Raw genomic sequence first — 22,809 nt, 5'->3', positions numbered from 1 at the left:
ATAATCTAAAAAATTCCATTGGCTTGCAATAAGAATGCTAATATAAGGTCTTAACCTGGTCATCTGGAACACCGATTATACTTTGTACCTGCGATATACAGAAAACCATTATAGGGAAATCATCTCCTGAATTTGCTGAACATCATCCTTTGGATTTTGAGATTCTCCGAAGGCCATTTTTCAGCTATAGTTGCTGATCAAATAATGTTGTCTTGCATGACATTTTTCAACTGACCAACAACTTACATTACAGTATAGGAGGATGTAGGCATGGTTTCTAAGTACTATTATTAAATTTGCGAGAGGTTCCATGTTTCAACCGATTGTGCTTGAATTTCTCGAGTTTCATATCTGCTCCTTGCTACTTGGATTATTGCCAAACTGTCCAAGGAAAGTACTCGATATTTGGTAAAGTAGTACTCAAACAGGTCCTAGTTCCACGACTTACGACCTACGACCTAGAAATGTTAAAAAAACAAATGCAGGAAATAAGTATGTATGTTTCCTTAACTAAATTATTGCCAGTGGAAATTGATCTGTAATTTATGAAGGCCACAAAGGAATACTAGAACATTTCCCGACCTCCCTAAGGAGCTTGAACAAGAGATCCAAAATTTTGATACGAGTTGGTATTATGTTTGGGAAACCAGTTAGGTACATTTGCGATTTTCAATTTCAAGATTTTATCTGAAGCTGCACTATTAAAAATCAATAAAAAAATTGAAAACTTGTCGGAAGAAAAAAAAAACCAGTTTTGCTGAAAATTATCGGATTCTGATTTGTTTTGTTTTGTTTTATTTTTCTTCATCTCAATACCAAAAGAAAATGAGAATACCAGATTAGTCCAGACAAGCCTCAAAATTTTCAATTAAAGCAAGACTATTACTCTACCCCTCTACCAATCAATTCCATATTTGTTGTTGCTGGGGGAGACCTGAATCCATTCAATTTTGAATTCCTCAAGCACAAGTCCCCGAGATAGCCTAAACTCCTGTGTGTAATTCACACTTGCTGTGAATCAAGCACAGTTTTTTCATCCATTGTTCTTCTTTGCAACTATCTACTCCACATTTAAGTCACCCACTAAAAGATGAATATCAAACACCACAAAAAATGGAGGCGGCGCAAAAGCCATTGTACTTGATAGAAAAATTTTTAGTCCAGTTAACTGTGGTGAAAGCCAACTCCATTTGATATATATATGAAATGGATGTACAAGGACAAGGCAGATCTGTATGAACACTCTCAAAGAGTTCTCACCATATCAAAGAGTTTGTATACTTTTTGTATCTACTCTGCGGTTTTGTAAATCACCAGTGCTGTTGGCGCGACCCAAATTGTGCTGTTGAGCAGAGAGCCGGGGTCTCAGCTGCAAACCATTTGAGGAATAAGAATCACCGAGTAAACAGGAAACTCACACAGCAATATACAACAGATGATGCAGAACATATTCTGTGAATATAAGCCATGAACTTCAAACCATACATGTTTTAAATATGACAGAAATTCACTACCACAAAGGTGCCAACGATGACTCTTCTTTGTTACCCATATGGTTCCATATGGCCCACCCTTAATAACAATAACAATCTCTTTTAAAACAAAAACAAAAATTGCTATGCACGTTATACCTATGTGTATTTTTTACATTTTTCTTAGTTCTGCAGTCAGTATTCAGATACCTATCTTATTGATAGGGAAGGACAGGAGATTATCTATAACTTATTGTGTCTTCAGTAATAACTTGGTGGCATAAGTGCATAATAGATAGCAATAATAAACTTGAAGATCTGACCAAAATAAAATAAAAATTGAAGAAGTATTTAAACCAAGACAGCATTCATAACTCCAGTAAAGTGTTTGAATAAGCACATGTTGGGTTTCCAGCACATGTGTTTTTCTTAAGATGGTTTCTTAGAGTATGGTGTTCCGGTAAGGATAGAGAACCCTTATTGATGATGGTTTATCTGTAGAAGGAGGAGGCTTTACAGCCTACTACTATTAGGAATAGGATTCCTATTTGGTGAGGAAACATGTTTGTCCTTATGGCTATATAAGGAGGGGTTATGCTCTAGGTTTAGGCATCGCAGAGACAAAGAGCAAAGTGTGTTCCATTCTCGGTTAGAGGGTGAGAGAGGGCAGAGAGGAGAAAGATAGGAAGAGAAGAGTCCTTGTTTTCTTAGTCTTTCTTGTGTACCCATTATTAATATAGTGGAAGTGTGTGTTTCTCCGGTGGATGTAGGCAAGGCTATTTGCTTAACCACCTTAAATCTGTGTCTTTGTGTTCTTTTCTTTGTGGTTGTTTCTCTTGGTTTGCTGTGCTTGTTCTGTTTCTCTGACTAACTTGTTGACCGATACACTATAGCACATACTGAAAATTGAAATATATTGGGTGGATAGGAAAATGAGGCAGAGAAAGTTTAGTGGAAGTTGCCTATTACATACCGTCTCAACATACTTCAGTTGCTTTAGTACTTCATCTGTTTCCAATTCCTGAGCCAGACGTAACCAACAATACATTACATTAGTTAGAAATACAGATCAAATTTCAATGCCAACAACACCAAAAAGAAAACACCCAAAATAAATAAATGATAGGGATAAAAAACGAAAATAACTGTACAAGCAACACAACATTAAAAACTGTTTGCCGACAATACAAAAGTGAAATCCTTTTTCACCCAGTCTTCATTTATTTATTGTGTGTGTGTGTGTGTGTGAGCGCGTGTGTGTGATTTGTGACCACAAGTCCCTAATCCTGAAGTGGCAGCAGAGATGTGTGGGAGGGTGAGTGTGCTTCTTCATACAAAAACTTCATAAATGACATAAATATAACCCTACAACTATAACTAAAAAAAATACTATAAATAATATGAGGACCTGAGGCACATTACAATCAGCATGGCTTGGATCCCACAATATAGAGCAGAAGCAGTCCCAATCTTTTGTTTGAACTTCGAAAAGAGGAGCCCTGTTATTTGAGAGTATCAATATGTATGTATCCTATAGATATAACAGAACTCTGGATCAATAGTATTCTATCACGTATAAAAATACTAATCCAACTATTTTTGAGTAAATAATCTACTCAGATGGCGTTTTGATTTCTTTTTTTTGGTAGACAAAACACTTCGTTTATATAAAGCAGAATACAAAAGTGAACGAGAAGCCCTCAGAGCATAAATAAAAAAACACTAATCAAGTTACAGCAGCTGTGAGGCTGAAAGGGAGAAATTCTTAACTCAAAGGTGACTGACACCCATATAACAGACCAGAAACACACTTGAACACAAAGTTCTTCTACAGACAAACCAGGTGAAAATCTTCCTATGCTGCTCTAGCCAAAATAACTGAAAATGGCCAACATTCTTCAACTCCACTGCACTTTAGTCCTCTCAAGCATGGAGAAATTCCTAACTCAAAGGTGACTCACGCTCATAGAACAGACCAGAAACACACTTGAACACAAAGCTCTTCCACACACAAACCAGTGAAGCAAAATCTTCCTATTCTGCTCTAGCTAAAGTAACTGCAAATGGCCAACATTCTTCAACTCCACTGGGCATGCCAACACACTTACACAAAGAATTTGTAACAACTTGTAGCCCTTTTAGAGGTTAATGCATGAGGAGATAACAGATTTACCATCACTTAAAATTAGAACTCAGATGGCTGCAATTGAAGACTTATACAGGGTTCAATACAATATAGAGATACAAATCAATCACATTTCTCTAAGTAAATGTTTTAATTTTGGACAACTGTTTATGTAGAAATGTCCCCACCCTACCCAATTGGCCTCCTGTTCATGATCTACGCACTTCAAGGACAAAAAAGGACATGGGACGACTCTACCATTGCCTGAGCCCTTTTTCTAAGCACTTGAATTACCTGACATGACAGGCTTTCAATTATCTTTCGGACGTTCTATTCTTTTGAATAGTATTACTAAAGTCTGCTCAGATGACTTGTTCATCTCCTCTTTCTAAGCTTAAACTTTTCATTTAATCACCATTCAATATCTTTCAAGAACAAGTTTTGCAGGTACATTAAGTGAAATCTTCATTTTTCTGCTTTTGAAATTAGCCAATATTTGTACTTCATTCATCATGCCGATTATTTATTTCTTCTTTGCTTATATGAAAATTGGAACCTAATGTTCTGCACCTACTTCCTATCATACCATATTATCTGAGCTATGACCAGAAGCTTTCGGGTCCTAATGTAAAAGTTGATACATTTTTTGCTCTTTCGACTTCTGTTTCCCAATTATTTCAAAAGTGATCTAAAATCAACTTTATCTCTGTCATTACTCAAAGAGCTTAACAGAGCCAATTTGTATATTGCAACTGAAACCATCATTCTAAGACAACAAAATAAAACCACAGACATCCCAGAGAAACAGACTGGAAATACAAGAATAATGGAAACCAAGAGAGGCAGACCACATAGCCCCAAGCACCCAACAGACAGACCCCAAGGACACACTTTCCTGGACCAACTGAAAAACATTTCCTCAGAGAAAGGAGGAGAAAGGCTGCTTCAACTTTGTTTAAACTCCCAGTTTTTAAGACAACAATAAAGAGACGATCAGATTATTTGGTGAGTAGATTTAAAATTACCAGTTCCATTTTCGGATCACTTTTCATAATCAAGGTTAGTTCTCAATATACTGCATGCATTCCGATCCATATTTGTAGAAAAACTTCATCATAAGATCAAGCATCCTTTATAAAGTCAATTAGATATATAAACATAAGACTAGGTAGATTACCTGCGCCACTTTCCGCATCTTATTCCACTTTCAGGATCCACAACTTCTCGGCATTGAATCCAATTACTTATAGAGCGAACTTTTGTGGGTTTGCTGGCATTGAACTCCTACAAAGAAGATATGTCATTACTCAATGGAATTTCCATATGCCCCATGCCAAATGGAAAGGCAGAACACATTAGTAGATACATCTAGGCCTTACATGCAGTCTAGCATACTCTGAAGGATGTAACTCCGCTGGCTCACCAATGTTTTCACTGTATCAAATAAAAATAAAAAAAGCTGTAATTGCAACGCATGTGAAATGCATGTGAGATGAAAACAAGGATTCAAATAAAAAAGATGATGTAAATAAGTTTCTGTTCTACACCGTGCTCAGAAACAAAACTTATGTGAAGTATGTGGTGCAACCAACATGAAGCTAAATAGAATTGAGCACAAAGACGGAAAGATAGGCAAGAACTTCCCGACCAATTGAGCCTAACTAATTTGCAAGAAAGATATTTTTTTTTTCAGTGATTGTTAATCAAACTTTTGGAAAGACAAAAAATAAATAATTAATAAACCATGTCATGCAGTCAAAACATGGGTGTGATGAAGCACAGTAGCTGCTTAGGAACCTGGATCACAAGCTCTAAGAACTGTAGGTTAAACACACACTGATTTTAGGATTCACTCCCAGGCTTCACACCCTAGTCTAGTCTTCACACCCAAAACACTATAATTTAGGAATCTCTCCCAGATTTCTCACCTTAATCCTATCACAGGAAAATTCACTAAACACTGATACTCTTATTCAACATAGCATATCTCAGCCCATTGGCTTTTACAGTTATTTATACTAGGTTCTATAACTGACACTAACTAGTTTTTAAGACTCTTTAGGACTCTTGAAATTCAGAAACTGAAACATAAAAGACCTAATAAATAAAAACTTAATACTCCTAAACTGAACATAAACAAAAAGACACAAGTAAACTCTTGAAATAATACTAAGCCTAAAAACTCTTTGGATCAGACTTCTTCTCAGCTGCTAATTAAAATCCTGAGATCAATTAATCAACCATAAAGAATGGTAATGATCAGCTGCTCTATTTTTTCATCTCTTCCATTCATAAACCTTGAAAGGGTTGGCATGATGTCCTCATCAGGGTGTTAGTTTATCTTATATCAAATTACATATAATTTGTGATGAAACGAAGAGACACTGTGGACAAAGGCAGTGTACAGGATGAATATACTTTCCCATCTAAATTGGAAGATATTTATTTAAACTACTTCGCAGAAAGTGAGAAATGAAGTACAGAATGAACATACTTGTTCACTGGACCAGACCAGTCAGGAACATCCGCTTGAAAACCTTTGCCCACTCGAACACTAGTTCTATATGGCTCAGTGTCTCTCAGCATCAGTAATATGGGATTTACATCATCCTTCGATGATGCACTTCTACTCATGACACTAGTGATATTTGGAAACTTTCTAGTAACTCTCTCTTTTAAAAGTGTATGTTTCTCTGTCAAGCAGGAATAACAGAACCATTCATCTATAGGTACTTTCTTTATCCGTGGCTGACAGCATGACATGTGAAATGCCTCTTCACAATTATCACAAATCAGCAGTTTCAGAGAGGTTTCTGAACGATTACAAAATTTGCATGACCTTCGACAGGTCTTGCTGCTACTGGTATCACTGCCTTCAGCAGATCCACAACTCCTAGTGTTTTGAATTTCCCCGAGCAGTCCATGACTTTTAAGAATAGAGATGCAGAAATCCTTTTCAGACAGGTCTCCCACAGCTTCCATAACTATTGCACTAGATGAGGAGCACTCAGCTGTTTCATCTACTTCCGTCTTATTGGAGGTTGAAAGGTTCTCCATATTTGACTTTGATGATGAACAACTATCGTTTACACTGTCTACCTCTAAACCTTTTGGAACACTAGCTTTAGGTGCTTTATCAGAAACTAATTCTTCATCAACAGATAACCCAAGAAAAGACTGTGATTTTATAACAGACTCTCCATTGCATACACATGGTCCATCCTGATTCACTTTTAGAGAATGAAAATATTGGTCCTTACCAGAAAGTGTAGGAGCATCAGTATGTACAAATGAAAGGCAATCACCAGTTCTCGGGTTTAGCATATCACAAGCTGAAAGTTTGGCAACACAGTTTTCTTGTAACTTCTTCCTCTCGTATACGAGATTAGGTGCAGAACTTTCAGACATACTAATTGCTGAACCTTTTTGAGAATGATCATACTGTTCCTTACCAGCATGTGAACGAGCATCAGTATGTATAAATGAATAGCAATCACCAGTTCTCGGGTTTTTCACATCACATGCTGAAAGTATGGGGACAGAGTTTTCCTGTAACTTCCTCCTCTTGTACACAAGATCAGGTGCAACACTTTCAGACGTTACACTAATAGCTGACAGTTCCCCTCTTTGAGCATGAATATATCGATCCTTACCAGCAAGTGAAGGAGCATCTGAATGGATACACGAAAGGCAATCACCAGTTCTCAGGGATTTCGCATCACATCCTGGACGTATAGTGGCACAATTTTCTGGTAATCTCTTCCTCTTGTAAACAAGATCGGGTGCAGCACTTTCAGACATTATACTAATTACTGACAGCTGGGAAAAGCGTCTTGGAAAAACTAAGTTGCTTGAATCCCCGGCATTCTTTTTTTCCTCCAAACTTAGTTGAGCATTTCTGCAACTGCAACGATCATCGCATTTTGTACACATCTGCCAAATTTGGGCACCAGGCATCCAATCATATATGAGATCTTGTAATCCAAAGTTAGAAAGACAAAAGAGAACAGCTTCATGTGAACAAGAAAGGAGAGTCTGTATCAACATTTTCACCTGAGACAACCTCACTAATCTGTTGCTTTAATGTCTCGAAACAAGAGATGCTTACCCCTCTCTCATATATTATCTTCTCTCCATCTTACTGCATCAACATTTCATCGAACAAGTAAATGGTAAGTCAAACATACACTTTTCCGGAGTAGATTAACTTTTACAAACAACACAAGATTTTCCAAAGAAAACAACAATTGAGACCATCCAATATACCAATCAAACAGTAACATTGGAAACAAATGATTCAATTTCTTGGCAATTTTACACACTTAAGCAACAGTAGCTAGCAATATCATTCAGGAGATTCCAGAAAGGTAGAGAGAAGCTGTCAGACATGGAAAGAAGGAAAGAAATCAAAATCAGAGTTACCAGAGAAATTTTCTCATGGCCCCAATTACGGGGCATAGATAACCAAAAAAATCCTGGGAACATTCATGGCTGTTGAATGCTAGAGGCAGCTATGCTGTGGACAACGGTGGAGATCATGTGCTTAAGGGTAGTGTTTACCTATTCTTTTTATAACAGCCCCTAATATTTATCTTAAGAAAGTATAAAAATAGAAGAAAAATAATGGACAAATTACATAGTAAGAAGAGGCAATGGTAATCGTAAAGAACACTCTTATTTACATAATAAATACTCCCACTATCTCTACACTACCATCACCCTCACAGCTATTACAATCTGCAAAGAAATTTGTCACACCTACACCAGTTTTCAGTCTGAAAAGCATAGGCATTACCACCTTCATATCCCAGTAAATGAGCTTTTCAAGCTGCTGAGTCAAAGAATTCAAGAAAAGTAATTTTTCAACTGGCATTTAAACACCATATCTAATTTCATCTGAAATCAAAATCTTTACCATGAGATACGTTAACTTTGTAATCTAAAAGCATAACTAAGAAAAATTATATTCCAAGAGATATTCACAAACTCCCAGAAAACAGATTAACCATTTTATTGCACAACCTCAAATCCAAGTGCTTCAGTCAAATGAGTCAATACAGAGATGTTGAAGTAGGGGATCTCCTGTACCATCCAGTTTGTTCATCTATTTGAAGATGCACATACGATGAAACAAAATGTACTTTGACCACCACTCATTTGGCTTATTTATTACCTATACAAAGTTAGATGTGTATCTTTTTTTCAACTGCGGAAACTTGAGAAAAGCTAAAAACATTGACCCTTTCTTTAAGGAATAGTACTGAAATGGAAATTATGATATGATACCCAAAAATAAATAAACATTCTTGTACACGATTGATGAGTCTCCGAACAACCAAATTGTCCGTCAACATATCCTCTAATAAGCATATTCCTAACAAAAAGCTCCAAGCTTTGGTGGAATACTACACATGGTCCTAAATTTCTTTGATAAAAAAGAATTCCAAATTCAAACACAAGAGAGAGGATGACAGGTACCAGTAACCCCTACAAAGAAAAAGACGCCTTGCATATAATCGCTACACTGGTGCATTTGGGTCACATGTAAAAAAATTAGCTATTCACAAGAGAAAAGTACGCTTGTTTTTTGTGGTGTGGATTTGATCTGGATATGATTATCTATATTGCAAGGGTATGCTGCTACTAGTGAAAACAAAAAACTGATGACCTTTAGTGGTGTGTGATTTTGGCTCCGATGTACACCGGCTGGAAATCAAGTTGTGGATTGAAAGTAATGAGGAAGAGGCAGATTAACTTTGGAATAAGACTAAGTTCTTAGCTTCTGTCGAAACTTCAGCTCAAGATACAGGAGGCTACTATTTGCTTTCAAGGATCAACTATACCCTATCATGCAAAACAATGGTCTATAAAATAGTCATACTCAATGAAAAAGAAAAAATAGTTCAATCCCCCAGAATTGTATCAGACTTTTCCCAAGAAAGCTTTTCAGAAGCTCAAATTTCCTGCCTAGAGGAATGGCACCTTCACCATTATGCCATAAATCAAAGTAATTGGATTTCAAGATTGTGAAACTCTCATTCAATCAGTAAACAGCCCGCCAGACACAATCCATGAACTGCTTTATATGACCAGGATAAAACTGGGTGGCTTTGGTATTTTACCCGTTACAATTCAGATGTTTTATTAAGTTTCCTATTCTTCTTAAATTTTATTTTACTACCAAAAATACGTTAAACCCCAACGCGAAATGATGCTAAATTTAGGTTCTTAGCATAACTAGACATTAAAATTTTGGGTTCTCTCTGTCAGCTTAACATCTTCTCAACGTCTAGGAGAACTTCATGAATTCTGCCATATAATTAATTTCATAAAAACTTGAGTTCAAATTTCCAACACGCTTTTCCGCAACTTCTGCCTATAGTCAATTACTTATTATAATCTCAGCACTCAATGCAACAAATAATCTTTTTCTTACAAATGCATAATGGAAAATTAATGAAAAGAACATTACGAGTTTACAATCATAGATCTAGTGATAACAAATGTGATCTATATAGTCATAACACGTGCAGTTCTTATAGGAAATACAGTAATGCTTTCTGACTATGAAAAATTGGCATCGCACCGTGGCAGCGTTGTGAGACCCGATGGATGGGATAATGTATTATGCAATATGTCAAAATTCATCACGTGTCATATATATCATACAACACGACAAGTTCTCATTTATTACCAGCAGATACTTTGGTTCATCGTTGCACGCGGATTCATTACATATAAGGAAAATTACTCACAGAAACTACATAAACTATAAAAAATGGAAATGGAACCTGTAGAATAGATAAATACAACATTCAATGGCAAATCTATGAGATAGCTTTGTGTCTTGAACCAAAATAAAGACATATCTGTTAACCCTAATCACAGAAACCCTAAACAACCTAAACACCATGTTTGCAGAACTCAACAAATACCTAACAGGGTTGATGGGCAATCGATATAATCATAAAGGAGTAATATTTTGATTCAATAAGAAATAAAGATTGCTCATTTCATCTCTGCTTGTATAGTATTTGACATCAAAACTAAACCCAACAAGTGCAGTGGATCAAAACCCAGAGAGATCCCTATCCGCAATTTCAAGAATAAATGACATTACTGGATTGTAATCAATGGAATAATGAGATAGTTTACATAAGGAAGAAGAGTCAGGAGAATATACCATGAATGCCCAACACATGCAAGAAGGCGAGTCTGCCGTTTTCTTCAAGAGTTGGAATCAGAAACAGGGCAGTTTCAGAGGCGACCAGACCACATTGGCATACAAAACAAAATACACTCCGGGAGGTGGGTTTTATGGCTTTTAAAGCCTTTTATGGCTTTTCTCTTCTTTTTCTCATCCTCCTTTTTTCTGATTATTTTTTTCTTTATATAAAAATTAAATCTGATTGAATAAATTAATTCTTTTAAATATTTTCCTCTTTTTGAACTTTGTTGGTCTTATTTGTTCTAGAGAGAAACGTTTTACTGTGGTTGTGTTTGGCGGGGCTTATAAGCTCATTAATTTATGAGAAGAGGAGCTTTTTCAGTTTGATAGAGACACAAGCAGCTCGCTTATTTAAAAGTCACGGACGTTTCTAAGCAATAAGCAAAAGCTACCACAACCCTCCTTTCCATTATAAGTTAAGTCAAAAAACGCAGAGCTCTTTTCGCGAATTAATGATATTTTAGTATTGACGTTGGGTACCTCTGAAAACATCAACAAATTACAGCATTGTTTATTGAAATATTAAACACAAACCGACCTCAGTCTCCAACTGCTATATGTGTCGGAGCTACATCGCTCCTCCATCTTTCGGCCTTCTCATGGCATCAGACCAGCCTAGAATTATTCCTCTCGACGTCGTTGTCACCCCTAAAGCTTTAGTTTTCAAAGACGAGACCTGGAGAAAGAGAATTGAAGGATAAAAGGTGGTGACAATTTTAATGGGGTTTTTTTATTTCGGCCAAGTCAGGGCTTCTCATGAGTATGGATAGCTTCATCTCATCATCCTTGACACCTATGTGGCCTTAGTTTTTTAGGAGAAGCTTTCGTGAGAGAGAATCGATCAATTGAAGCTCAAGGTAATCTGTAAGGTTCCTTTGCACTTTCCGGTGACTCACGCTGGCATCGGCGACGAGAAAGGTATTAGAGATATTCCTCACAGTGGGTTTTACGTGATGATAGGCTTCGCTTATAGTTTCCGTCAATGTTAGCAAGAATTGGAAATTTTGGAATTTTACTGATATATCAAGATAATGTTTCATATTGCTTTGGTCGTATTTTGAGTTCAGTTATTTGAGAACTGCATATTAGTTCCGGTTGTTTGAGAACTGCATATTGATCATGAAATGCATACAAATGCATTCTCATGTTGTCTCCTTGATATAAGGAATTGGGAACCATGACCTTATGTTGCTTTACAGTTCAAGGTTCAATGATATCTTGACTCTTGAAAAGGTTAGTGAAAATAGCTAAGCTCATCGAGGATGATTGCAGACCTACAACACTAGTTTTTGAAAATTAGTGCCAATGGCTATAGCTTTGGTGGCAAGCAACAATTTAAAATGGGTCAGAGGCAGACCTAGCTAGAGGTAGTATTATGTTTCTTTGATCATGAAGATGGCAAATATGAATAAGGCTAAACCAGCTCACAGGCTGAGATCTTTGCCTCTGGAAAGCCAAGTACAAAGGCTTTACCTAATGTAGTTTGCCACATATGTTACAGATTAAGCATTAGGAATTGGGTTCCTCAAATGCTTTGCGTCTTTCAAATCACTTGGGTAGTGACGGAGAAAATAGCCTAGAGAATTTATTTTGACTATATTGTGCAGATTGTGATCTTCCTAATAAGGTTTTGTGTATTTCTATAGTTTGAATAGTGCTAAATCCATAGACTATAAAGATTATGTTAAAATGGCCGGTTCTTTGTATTCATCTAAATATATTCTTGGAAAAGAGGAAAAAAAAGCTTAAAATCATTTGATGTCTAAAATTGTCATGATACAAACACAAAACATAAGTCAGCTTAAATTTACCAAACACTCTGCATAACTTATACCACTAAAAGTCACTTATAAAAAGTCAATTTACCAAACAGTCAACGACTTAACTTATCAATAACTTATTCTCAAAAACAAATATAAGTCAGCTTTTCTTATAAGTCACAGCTGCGACAAACACAACCTGTATGTACTAAGCCTAATTGTCTTATATTCCACGGCTTATTTTTCATATGATTTGAGGAAATTCAACATCAACGACTTCACAAAGACTCTTATATATAAACTACCATGAGAACCCATCTCCTAATTGTGTATCCATACTATATAATCGGCATATGAGATTTTCAATTCAATTTTAAAAAAGTTGAATGAAAATAAAAACATTGTTAGGTTCTAGGTTACTTATATAAATGATATATTTTGAGAGTTGAAATTTGTATTCCTAATATAGTGCATGTTTGGTATATGGACTAGTGTATATATACCTCTTTATTATTTTAAAACTGTCCTCGGCCCATGTGGGGTGATAACAGTCCCATGTGTCCTTTTTACCAACGCCCCTCGTATTTCTCTCATGTTTTTCTCTTCTATGTTGGCACATCCTTTCACTTTCAACCCATTGTGTGTTTCAACGCCGATAGTGGACTAACGAAAGTTTTTTGTTGAACCATTTCGACGCTGATGGTTCAAGCAGAGAAGTAGTTCACATAGTTTGATACCGCAGGCATTGCAAAGTGTATGAACTCTTTCAAATGCAATTTATTACACATAACCATATATGAGATTAAAAATAAAAACCTATAAATAATTACCACTGAAATTATATCTGAAAGTATCATCAAATCACACCGCCAACGGTGGTGAAAGACTTGCAATAGGGTTTGTTGTTAAACCAATTTGACGTGATGGTTCAGACAAGTAAGTAGTTTGCTCAACTTAATGCCACAAGCATTACAAAGTATATGAACCATTTCAAAGGTAATTTGATACGCACAAATATAGGTGGGATTGGATATATAAAACTACAAACATTTAATGCTGAAAGTGATTTAAATATCTGAAAGCAAAATCAACCGCTGAACTTTCAAAACCTAATGGACAAATCAAGAAAAACTTGTTCTTCTTTTCCTCATGGAAGTGGGTGTCCCTTGTGAGGTATCACAAAGAACAATATTTTGGTGCAACAAAACATTTAAAAGTAGAGACACGAGAATAAGTCTTCTTGTTCTAGTCCTCTAAATGTGAGGTTAAAGCTAGCAAGATGAAATCAAAGCTGATAGACTATAATCATCCAATGGGTACATGAGAATAACCATAGACATCGATCAACTAAAAATCATCGTGGAACGGTGCATAGCTTGCAGACTGAGAAAAACTTGAATAAATTAAAGGTAATTTGCGAAAGCAAATAAAGTAAGACTACAATGCAAAAGGAGAGTGTGGATTTCACTCTTCTTTATTTTTCATCAGTTGTTAAAATTTTCATTTGAAGCATCATTGTTGATCACACCATCATGCATCATCATGCATGCTTTTGCGACCTTTTCGCAACTTTGGATTGACAAAATACTTTAGTTACGTTATTGATGGAAGAGCAATAGCAAGCGATGCACATGCTTCGCTCAAAAATCCTAGAACTCTACAAGGATTTCTAAACCTCCGTACAAGATTGTCTACAGATAACCAAATACAAATTGCAGTGGGTTTTATGTATATGTACGTAGTAAGTTTTGTCGATCATTGCATGTGTGTGTGTGTTTGAATAGTTAAAAAATTAGATTAAGGAAATACATTATTTGATAGTATCTAGATGGAAGGAATTATTATACACAAAACAATAATGATAGTTTAAACAGTCTGCAACTACACCATATATATATATATATATATATACACACACACACAGTCCTGATCTAGAATTAAGGTTCATTTTGAAATTATAGAGTGAACTTCGTTATTTGACTCACTTTTCAGTTAAAATTTCACATCTCTACTTTATATATTTCAGAACATAATGTATGGATCACTCTTGTAAAATTTCGTACAATTTGATGACCATGAAGGCGTTGAAACATTATTAAATCAGTGAACAAACAGAATTTGTTCAAATTGAACCGTTCTTATAAATCACTGTTACAGAAGGTCAACAATCATCAAAATATTTGAAACTTTGTATGAGTGATCTATACATTACCTTCAAAGATATATACGGTGGAGATGTGGAAATGTGACTGAAAAGTGCGTTAAATAATGAACGTTACTCTGTAATTTCAAAGTGAAGCTTCATTCTGAATAGATATTATCTGCAATTGGTTATATATATATATGTATATATAGAGTAAAATGCAGCATTGGTACCTTAACTCTTGTACACCGGACAAAATAGTACCCAAACTTTTAATAGCAACAATGTGATACCTGAACTTATAATTTGATATCTAAGTCGTACCTCCGTCAAATTTCGCCAATGGAGACGTTAAAAAAATCATGTGAGCGGCACGTTGGCAAAAAAAAGGGCAAACACATCTTTGCGTTCAAAACGCAACCCTAGTCACGATCTATACCTCAATTTCCCTCCATTGTCTCAGACTCACACCTTAGAGATCTCTCATACTCTCTCATACATTTGAGTCAGACCTTTCCCCAACATCTTTTACAAACCTAAAAATTAGAAACCCATGAGATTCACAACCCGTGTGGAGAAAAAATAGACTAATCTCGTCACTATTTACATGGAGAAAGAGACAAAGACATGGAAGAATTTTAGGGAGTCTAGACCACCCCCTAAAAGTAAGTCTTATACTTTATAATCTCCTACTTTTCTGATTGAGATGTGAATCCTACCGACACAAGCACTGTTAGGGATATAGAATTCTAAGAAAACCTAAGTTTTGTTGAATGTTTCTAGGGTTTGATAAGATGAAGATTAAAAAATTGGGGTTTCTAATGTTTTAGTAAAGAGAGTTCGATTCCATAGTTTAGTGCCATGGGTTTTATATTGGGTTTGTTATTTTGAATTTATGCTATTTTAAATTGCTAGATTCCCAAACCAGAAAATAGAATCAATTTGGAAAATTTTGAATAGATTTGTATGTACCCATGATCAATGACGTTTTCAAATTCCATGTTATATCTCTAGTTTTCTTTCTTTACAGAGACCAAGAGGGTGGAAACTGTGGAATGTCTAGTTTCATTGAATCTATCAGTGGTGATGATTTTATGATTCTGGTTAAATCTATGATGTATGTATGTATATGAAGTTCAAACTATTATATTCAATTTTTCATTTATGTTTTTCTTTGACGTATTCTATCTTTTCCAAATAATTAAAACTACATAAATCTTATCTTATTCGATATTGTTATAATGGTTAGTGTTCATATATTCAGTTTCTTTTATTTTTTACAGTGGCTGAGCATTTGTTCACTATGGAAATATTTCATGGTGGTTATTTTGACAAGCAATTAGATGGAACAAAGAAGTATAAGTTTCGCAAGCATAACAAGCTCGCGGGGAAGATTTACTTAGATGGGGTACATAGTGAGAAGATATCATGGGCACATATTAGCAATATTGCTCATGAATTGGGATACAGGGAGCAGCCCGTGCATTTACTTCAAGCTTCCTCGAACAACATGCAATGAAGGGTTTATTGAAATAAAAAATAATGCAGATGCTTTCGAAATGGTGAAGGTGATTCCTAAGAAGAAGAAAAAAAGCAAATTTATGTGTACATAACTAGAGGTGGTCCTAGGAGAAAGACATAAGCTGAGTTGGAGGGTGGTGATAAGGGTGAACCAATGGTAGTTGAGAACTTAGATGAGGGAAGAGAACAAGTTGGTGTAAATGTTGGGCTTATGTTAAGTCAAAGCACATTTGCAGGTCTTTCTGATATTGTGCCAGATATTTTAGAGTTACGAAAAAACAGAAAAGTGTTGAGAGCTACAAGAGGAGGCTCAAAGGCTTGGAGAAAATGAAGCATAAGAGCGGTTGACTAGGGAGGAAGCAAATAAGAGGGAACAAGAGTTTGCAGAGAAAAGGGCAAGGGAGAGATTGGCTGTTAGAGAGAGATTAGCTAAAGAGTTGAGGAAGAAAAAGAGCAAACACAGCAAATCAAGAATGGGAGAAGTAAGGTTCAACCAACTACATTTAACAAGGGAAAAAGACATGTTGAAACTGCAAATGTAAACAAAAAAGGCAAATAACCAAAGCAGGCAAGGTATAACACTAGAAGGAAAGAGAGATGCAACAATGTATCAAGATAAGAAAGAGTAGTTGATGATGAAGAAACAAATGAAGGATCTGATTTCTATGTTGATTCAGATTACGATTTGGAGCATGATGACTTGGATTTTGAGGAAAATGTCACACAATTGGTGATTGTTGAGGAACTTGATGCTACGTGGTATGCGGGGTACTGTTCAGATGATCATATGGAGTCCGATGAACTTAAGAGTTTAAATGGAAGTGAAACAAAGGAGGATGAGGATGGGAATCCACTTCCAAAGAAGTTGAACAAAAAAATGGAGACCAAACCCTGGATCAGATCTGGTGACTTAAAAAAAATCTCATTTTCAGAGTAGGGCAAGCTTTTCCAAACTCATAGAAACTTAAAGAGACTATTAGGGAGTATGAGATCAAAAACCAAGTGGGGGTATAAAATTACCTAGAACTGATACCAAAATGACTTGTAAAGTATGTGGAACACAAGGACATAACATGCTAGGGTGCCAAATCACCAAGGCAATGAAGGCAGCAATGATGGTAAATACTATCGAGTTTAACATAAGCTTTTAAAACTTATTATATTAGCACTTTTTTTACTATCGAGTTTCACTAACTCTTTCTTTATAAAATCAATAGGGACAAGATTCATCAAAAGAACCAAACACTAGTAACAAGAGGAAGAGAACCAACAACAAGGTGTGTCTCAAATTGAAATTGAAGTTTTGGTGATTAATGATAGACTAATAATTCAGCTTTTAGTGATTGTTATGTTTCTTAATTTGTTTTCAATGTGATCTTGTAGCCTAAAAGAACACCTCTTCCGAAGGGGTGTAGTAACTTGAATGAGCAAATCATAAAGTCAAGGAGGGCTCGACTGAAGATTAAGGAGATTGTTGGTGGTACTTCTGGTGTTAATACCACTACATCAAGCTCACAAATAGTGCAACTACTTCATACTCAGAGCAATCAAAATCTCATTACAGGGTAAGCAACTAAGAAATCCTCAGTCTAGCCAAACTTCCTCTGTTTGGGCATCATGTTAAAACATGTTGAATTTGTTTCTCTTGGTATGTTTAGATTTTTTGTTGCAAGAATTCGACACATAATTTAGTGACGTTGGTTAAGATATTTTACTTTGATTTTCCATGATCTTTTGTGTAGAAGAACTTATGTTTTATTTTAATCTGCCTTGATCTTTTGTGTAGAAGAACTTATGTGCTAATGTGATGAATGTTTTTATTAAATTTGACTCTAATGCAGATAAGAAGTTTTACTTGGATACATATATGTGTTTTTTTTTCTTAAACTATGATGATAATGGTACCTAACCCATTAAATCAGATGGAGTGAGATTTGTGTGCCACATTGAATTCTGGAGAGAAATCATAGTTAAGGAATAGTTAGAAGTGCGGGAAATAAAAGATAAGGGTTTGGTGTTTGCCATTTTTTTTTGCCCACGTGCCGCTCACGTGACTTTTTTAACGTCTATGTTGACGAAATTTGACGAAAGTATGATTTAGATATCAAATTATAAGTTCAGGTATCATATTGTTGCAATTAAAAGTTTGAGTTCTATCTTGTCCGGTGCACAAGAGTTGAGGTACCAATGTTGCATTTTCACATATATATATTATCCGCAATTGGTTTTTGTCCCATCAAGAAACATTATTGAAGAAGTGAAAAATGGATCTAGAAAAAGATATATATAGATTATGTTACAATTCAAATATATATATATATATATATATATACATGCAATCTAAGTTGGTTATAGTTATCTATTTGTTGGTCTTAGTGTAGATTTAAATCCTATATGACTTGATATTCAACCAGTCATCATTAATCTTAGCACCACTCATCTATCTCTCTTCAATACGTTTGCATCAGCCAACATCAATGATGAGAAGCGAAACACCAAGATCATATGGTAAGCAGCAGGACACCGCTAATGCCGTAACCCGCCATCTCTAAACTACTGATAACAAAGCACAAAATCACCCCTATATGTCATGGTGCGCGCTTTGTCATCTATTTCTTTACTAACCATACTACTTTCTTGTCACGGTTAAATTGTTTCATGTCACGCTTGCTATAAATACTAACCCCAACTATTAGAGAAATACTTTTCACACTGCACTCATTTATGTTTTCTTTCATAACTCTTTATTTTTATTTCGTAGGTCTTGATTTATACTTTAGATCCAGTCCATTTAGAAACCCAAAGATTGTACGTCAAAGCATTTCATTTGTGTTCTAAGAGGTTCTATGTCAATTCATATTGTCACTATCAACTCTTTTTTTGGTTGTTCAATTCAGAGGAAATAGAGAAAGTAATAGAAAGCAATAAGAAAATCAGCGATTATTAATGCAATCATGTGAAGAAATTCAGGAGAGCCCATCACATGTGCCCAAAGTCCTTATGCCAAATTTGCAAAGATGGAGGATAGGCAAATGGTCTCTAGGCTATAGCCCAGACACTTTTTTCTTGATTTTCAAGTAGACTAGCGGTTAAATATGGAGGTTATAAGCAATAGCCCGGATGAAACAAGAAACTAACATTTATTTCTTATTTCTAGTTATATATATATATAGAAGGAACTTGTTTTGGAATCAACAAATTTATACATAGACTCTGCTATATATAAGCCACCTTCACTAATTTTCTTTCAAAACATTAACTTTAAATCTTTTTTTTTTTTCAAAAACAGCTCAATAAATATGTCTTGCTAAGGATTCCCCCTTGCTAACTTCTTAAAATTGGATTTTAAAAAAACCCACTATCTCTAACCACAACTCCTCTATCATTTTTATTCTTTTATTAGTTATTTTGAAAGTTAGCATGGACGTACAACTTAAGTCAGATTTCTCTTTAACTAACAATTTTATCTTGATTACCACACTTAACAAATGATATGCTATAATTCTCGTTTTTAAATAATGAAAATACAAATACTTACTTTCAAAACCTAAATTAGTGAATATTTGAAAAATTAATATATCCTTAAAGACTAATTAGTTTCTCTTTTCACAACTCAGGACATGAGTGTGTGTAGTTTATATATAGAGCGTAGTTTCGCTTTAAAATTACAAAGCGAAGTTCTTAATTTTCCACACTTTCAGTCATATTTTTCCATAATAATCCACTTAATACTTCGATATATATGCATTACATGATGATCTCTAAAAAAAATCATTTAATTTGATGATTGATTAACTTTTTAAAATCATGATTTACACGAATATCTAGATTGAACAGTCTTGGTTCATTCAATTATTTAGTCTAATTCAACAACATAATTTTGGTATTTTATTAGTAATATATATTGGCCTCAAGTTGTGAAAATAGAAATTTAGTCTTTAATTTATGTGTATATATATATATATATATATAGTTCATGTAAGCTGGGGATGGCAAGAGATACAGCTCGTAATCCTCATTTCATGAAGCATGGACGGAGATAGGAGCTATAATTAGGTTGTCTTAAACTTTTTCATATGTAAAAATGTAAGCGAATATAATTAATTAGTACATAGAAAAATTTAATAATATTATATAAACAAAATAAATCGTGTTGATGCAATCCAATCTTAAGTTGGATAGTACTATTTTTCATAGCAAATTTATCAAAACTCATTATCAATACTATTAGCCCTCATTATTTACCCTACAGATCCGAAAAAAAACGGTGGAGGCCCGCAATCCCGATGAAGTTTTAATATGTCAAAATACTTCTTTTTTGTTGATCGTAAGTACGGACGGTCAAACTATGTCCAAAACGGAAGAAATTTTTACGGGGTCCCTAAATATATATTCTGATCATATATGCTGGTGTCGATCGACTGTATTTAGAACCGGAGTTGTCGATCGCCGAAGTGTCCACTAATGTATCATAACCTGTATAATAGGTTTAGAATAAAACTATCATATTATAAAGTGACTATATGAAGGAAACTTCTCGGGATTAATCGATACCAGCCGATGTGATCGGTACTTATTTTAGTGACCTTGCAAAAATTTCATCTAATTCGGACCTCGTTTGTGGCATTGCCGACATACCACATCGCCTCCCAAGCGCAAAAGGCTTGGGTGCACTACCTGGGGGTAGCAACTGACACCATAAGGTGGAATATATCAATATATTTGTGCTAGCATTATCATCATCATCATCATCATAATCCGGAAGTCCCATATCTAAAAGTATACCTTGCCTATACCTCGTTAGTTCCAATGTGATAGCCGAGTTGATAGGTTTCTACTTATGCCTCGTTCATTCAAATGAAATAACTAAGTTGATAGGACTTTGTAGGGACAAATAAATAAGCTAAATCCAAGACAAAAAAAAAGATACAATTAAGATAAAAATGTTGAAGGAAAAACACCATTAGTGTGCATTTGTTAATGCAAATAAAGGAATAAGTTAATGACGTTTATGGTCAACGAATGTAACGGATCAATCACCATTATGTAGCCTTAATTGTCATTGTAATTACCATTTATTTCTATTGTATCTTGACCCCTATATAAAGGGGATTATCAATGAGATGAGTAGATCATTCCATTTTTCCCTACAACACGTTATCAGCACGTGGTTTTAACCATTGAGTTTTTCAAAGAAAAAGAGAGAGATAAAAACCTTAGCGAAATTCTACTGCAGCCCTTCAACCTGCACAACCTTTATTCTGACACATTATATTCATCCAAACTAGAGTGGGGGCAACGAGATTGATACCTGAGCAACAAGATAATTTATACCAATTCATGTTTGATTACAATTCAATTATATGTGAGCTTTTCTATGCTGATTTTATTGTTTCTAAATTTAGGGTTTCATGTGGATGTTAAAAACAAGCGATGCGGTCATGCGACACTAAGGTGTTGAGAAAGAGAACGCGTCGATTCGTAAGTGTTCGAAGATGTCGAGCCTGGGTGGCACATAATGGCCGACGACAAACTTGGGAGCTCAAACCGCAGCCGCATGAGTGAATGGGGGCATGACAAATTTCCAAACGATAAGAAAATTCTTATGCTCTTTTACTGCTTGAAGTTCTTATATATAATTGAATATTGACGACCTGTTACATGTTAATCCCAAGTATATAGATAGGGCACAACGTGATCAAGCTATTATACCATAATTCACATGAAGATGAGATCCATCGGCGCCGCATGCCACCCTCCTTCTCACTGCGTCGATCCCACCCACGCACTCGACCCGGATCTGTCGATCCCACCCACGTGCCCGACCCGGATCTACTTAATCCGATCCACGAAAAAAAAGGAAATTTTTTTTGGGAAATTAGAATTTACTGAAGTGGTAAACTAAAAGGTAATTTTAAAAATTATCACATAGTAATTTTTAATTCACTATTTCATTATTTCTGTTTTACTAAAATATTATACGGTAATTATGTAATTTACCATTTCATTATTTCCTGTTTTGTTGTCAACTTACCACTTATTGTTATGGTAAGTTAAATATATATATGATTAAATGTGACCTAATCATATAATTCAAATTGTTTTGTATGTAACATATCACTTACACTACGACGATTAATGCGAGAAATGCGATGATCCAATCGACAATGAAGCAACATGGAATTATGGGATCAAAAATCGCTTAGTATGTGATTTATATGGCAAACTCACATGCAAGTAAGATATCAATTATATTTCTTGCTTATAAAATTTCATTCATATATATGAAATTATGCATGTTACGTGAGCAAAGTATTCTCCGAATTTTGAACATGTTATATGCTATGTCAATTTTATTAAATAAATTTGTTGCTCGGCATGTGAATGAACTATCATGCTACTTTTTGGCATTATGATTATTGAGCATATGTAAGCAAATTATTTTGTGTATACTGCTTAATCTTACTAAATTATTTAACCATATTAAATGATATGCTCTATTTGTTGCATATGCTATGTTTATATAATTTTTATAATTATGTTATTTAGCATATGATATG

At 35.0% G+C, this 22,809-nt stretch overlaps 1 protein-coding gene across 4 annotated transcripts; it reads right to left on the bottom strand.

The window, feature by feature from the left end:
- Nucleotides 1-840: 840 nt before the first annotated feature.
- On the bottom strand, nucleotides 841-10,916 carry LOC126794346 (uncharacterized). 4 transcript variants are annotated; one of them, XR_007672136.1, is made up of 9 exons: nucleotides 10,781-10,916; nucleotides 7,651-7,738; nucleotides 6,092-7,530; nucleotides 4,977-5,031; nucleotides 4,775-4,881; nucleotides 2,881-2,971; nucleotides 2,446-2,493; nucleotides 1,203-1,369; nucleotides 841-1,146 (listed from the first exon to the last, which is right to left on the bottom strand). XR_007672136.1 is itself a non-coding variant. In XM_050521038.1 (8 exons), the coding sequence occupies exons 3-8, from the start codon at nucleotides 7,528-7,530 to the stop codon at nucleotides 1,265-1,267; spliced, it is 1,845 nt and encodes a 614-aa protein (XP_050376995.1). In that variant the 5' UTR covers nucleotides 7,651-7,738; nucleotides 10,781-10,916; the 3' UTR covers nucleotides 1,125-1,264. The 4 variants fall into 4 exon arrangements, 3 of the variants coding, with proteins under 3 accessions (XP_050376995.1, XP_050376994.1, XP_050376996.1); XM_050521038.1 differs by having other exon boundaries at nucleotides 1,125-1,369; XM_050521037.1 differs by lacking the exons at nucleotides 841-1,146; nucleotides 1,203-1,369 and adding an exon at nucleotides 1,544-1,874 and having other exon boundaries at nucleotides 2,371-2,493.
- Between the last annotated feature and the right edge of the window lie 11,893 nt (nucleotides 10,917-22,809).

This window comes from Argentina anserina, chromosome 5 (assembly GCF_933775445.1).
Source record: "Argentina anserina chromosome 5, drPotAnse1.1, whole genome shotgun sequence".
Lineage (NCBI taxonomy): Eukaryota > Viridiplantae > Streptophyta > Magnoliopsida > Rosales > Rosaceae > Argentina > Argentina anserina.
The sequence above is the reverse complement of the archived record's forward strand: the minus strand, read 5'-3'. Positions and strand labels throughout refer to the sequence as shown.

What these genes read in the sequence shown, in the direction of transcription:
- LOC126794346 (XM_050521037.1), bottom strand. Translation starts at nt 7,530, where the DNA reads ATGTGTACAAAATGCGATGATCGTTGCAGTTGCAGAAATGCTCAACTA. An exon ending in AGATGCGGAAAGTGGCGCAG is followed by an intron (nt 2,972 to 4,774) that starts GTAATCTACCTA and finishes CTCAAATAACAG; the next exon opens with GGCTCCTCTTTTCGAAGTTC. An exon ending in CTGATTGTAATGTGCCTCAG is followed by an intron (nt 2,494 to 2,880) that starts GTCCTCATATTA and finishes CGTCTGGCTCAG; the next exon opens with GAATTGGAAACAGATGAAGT.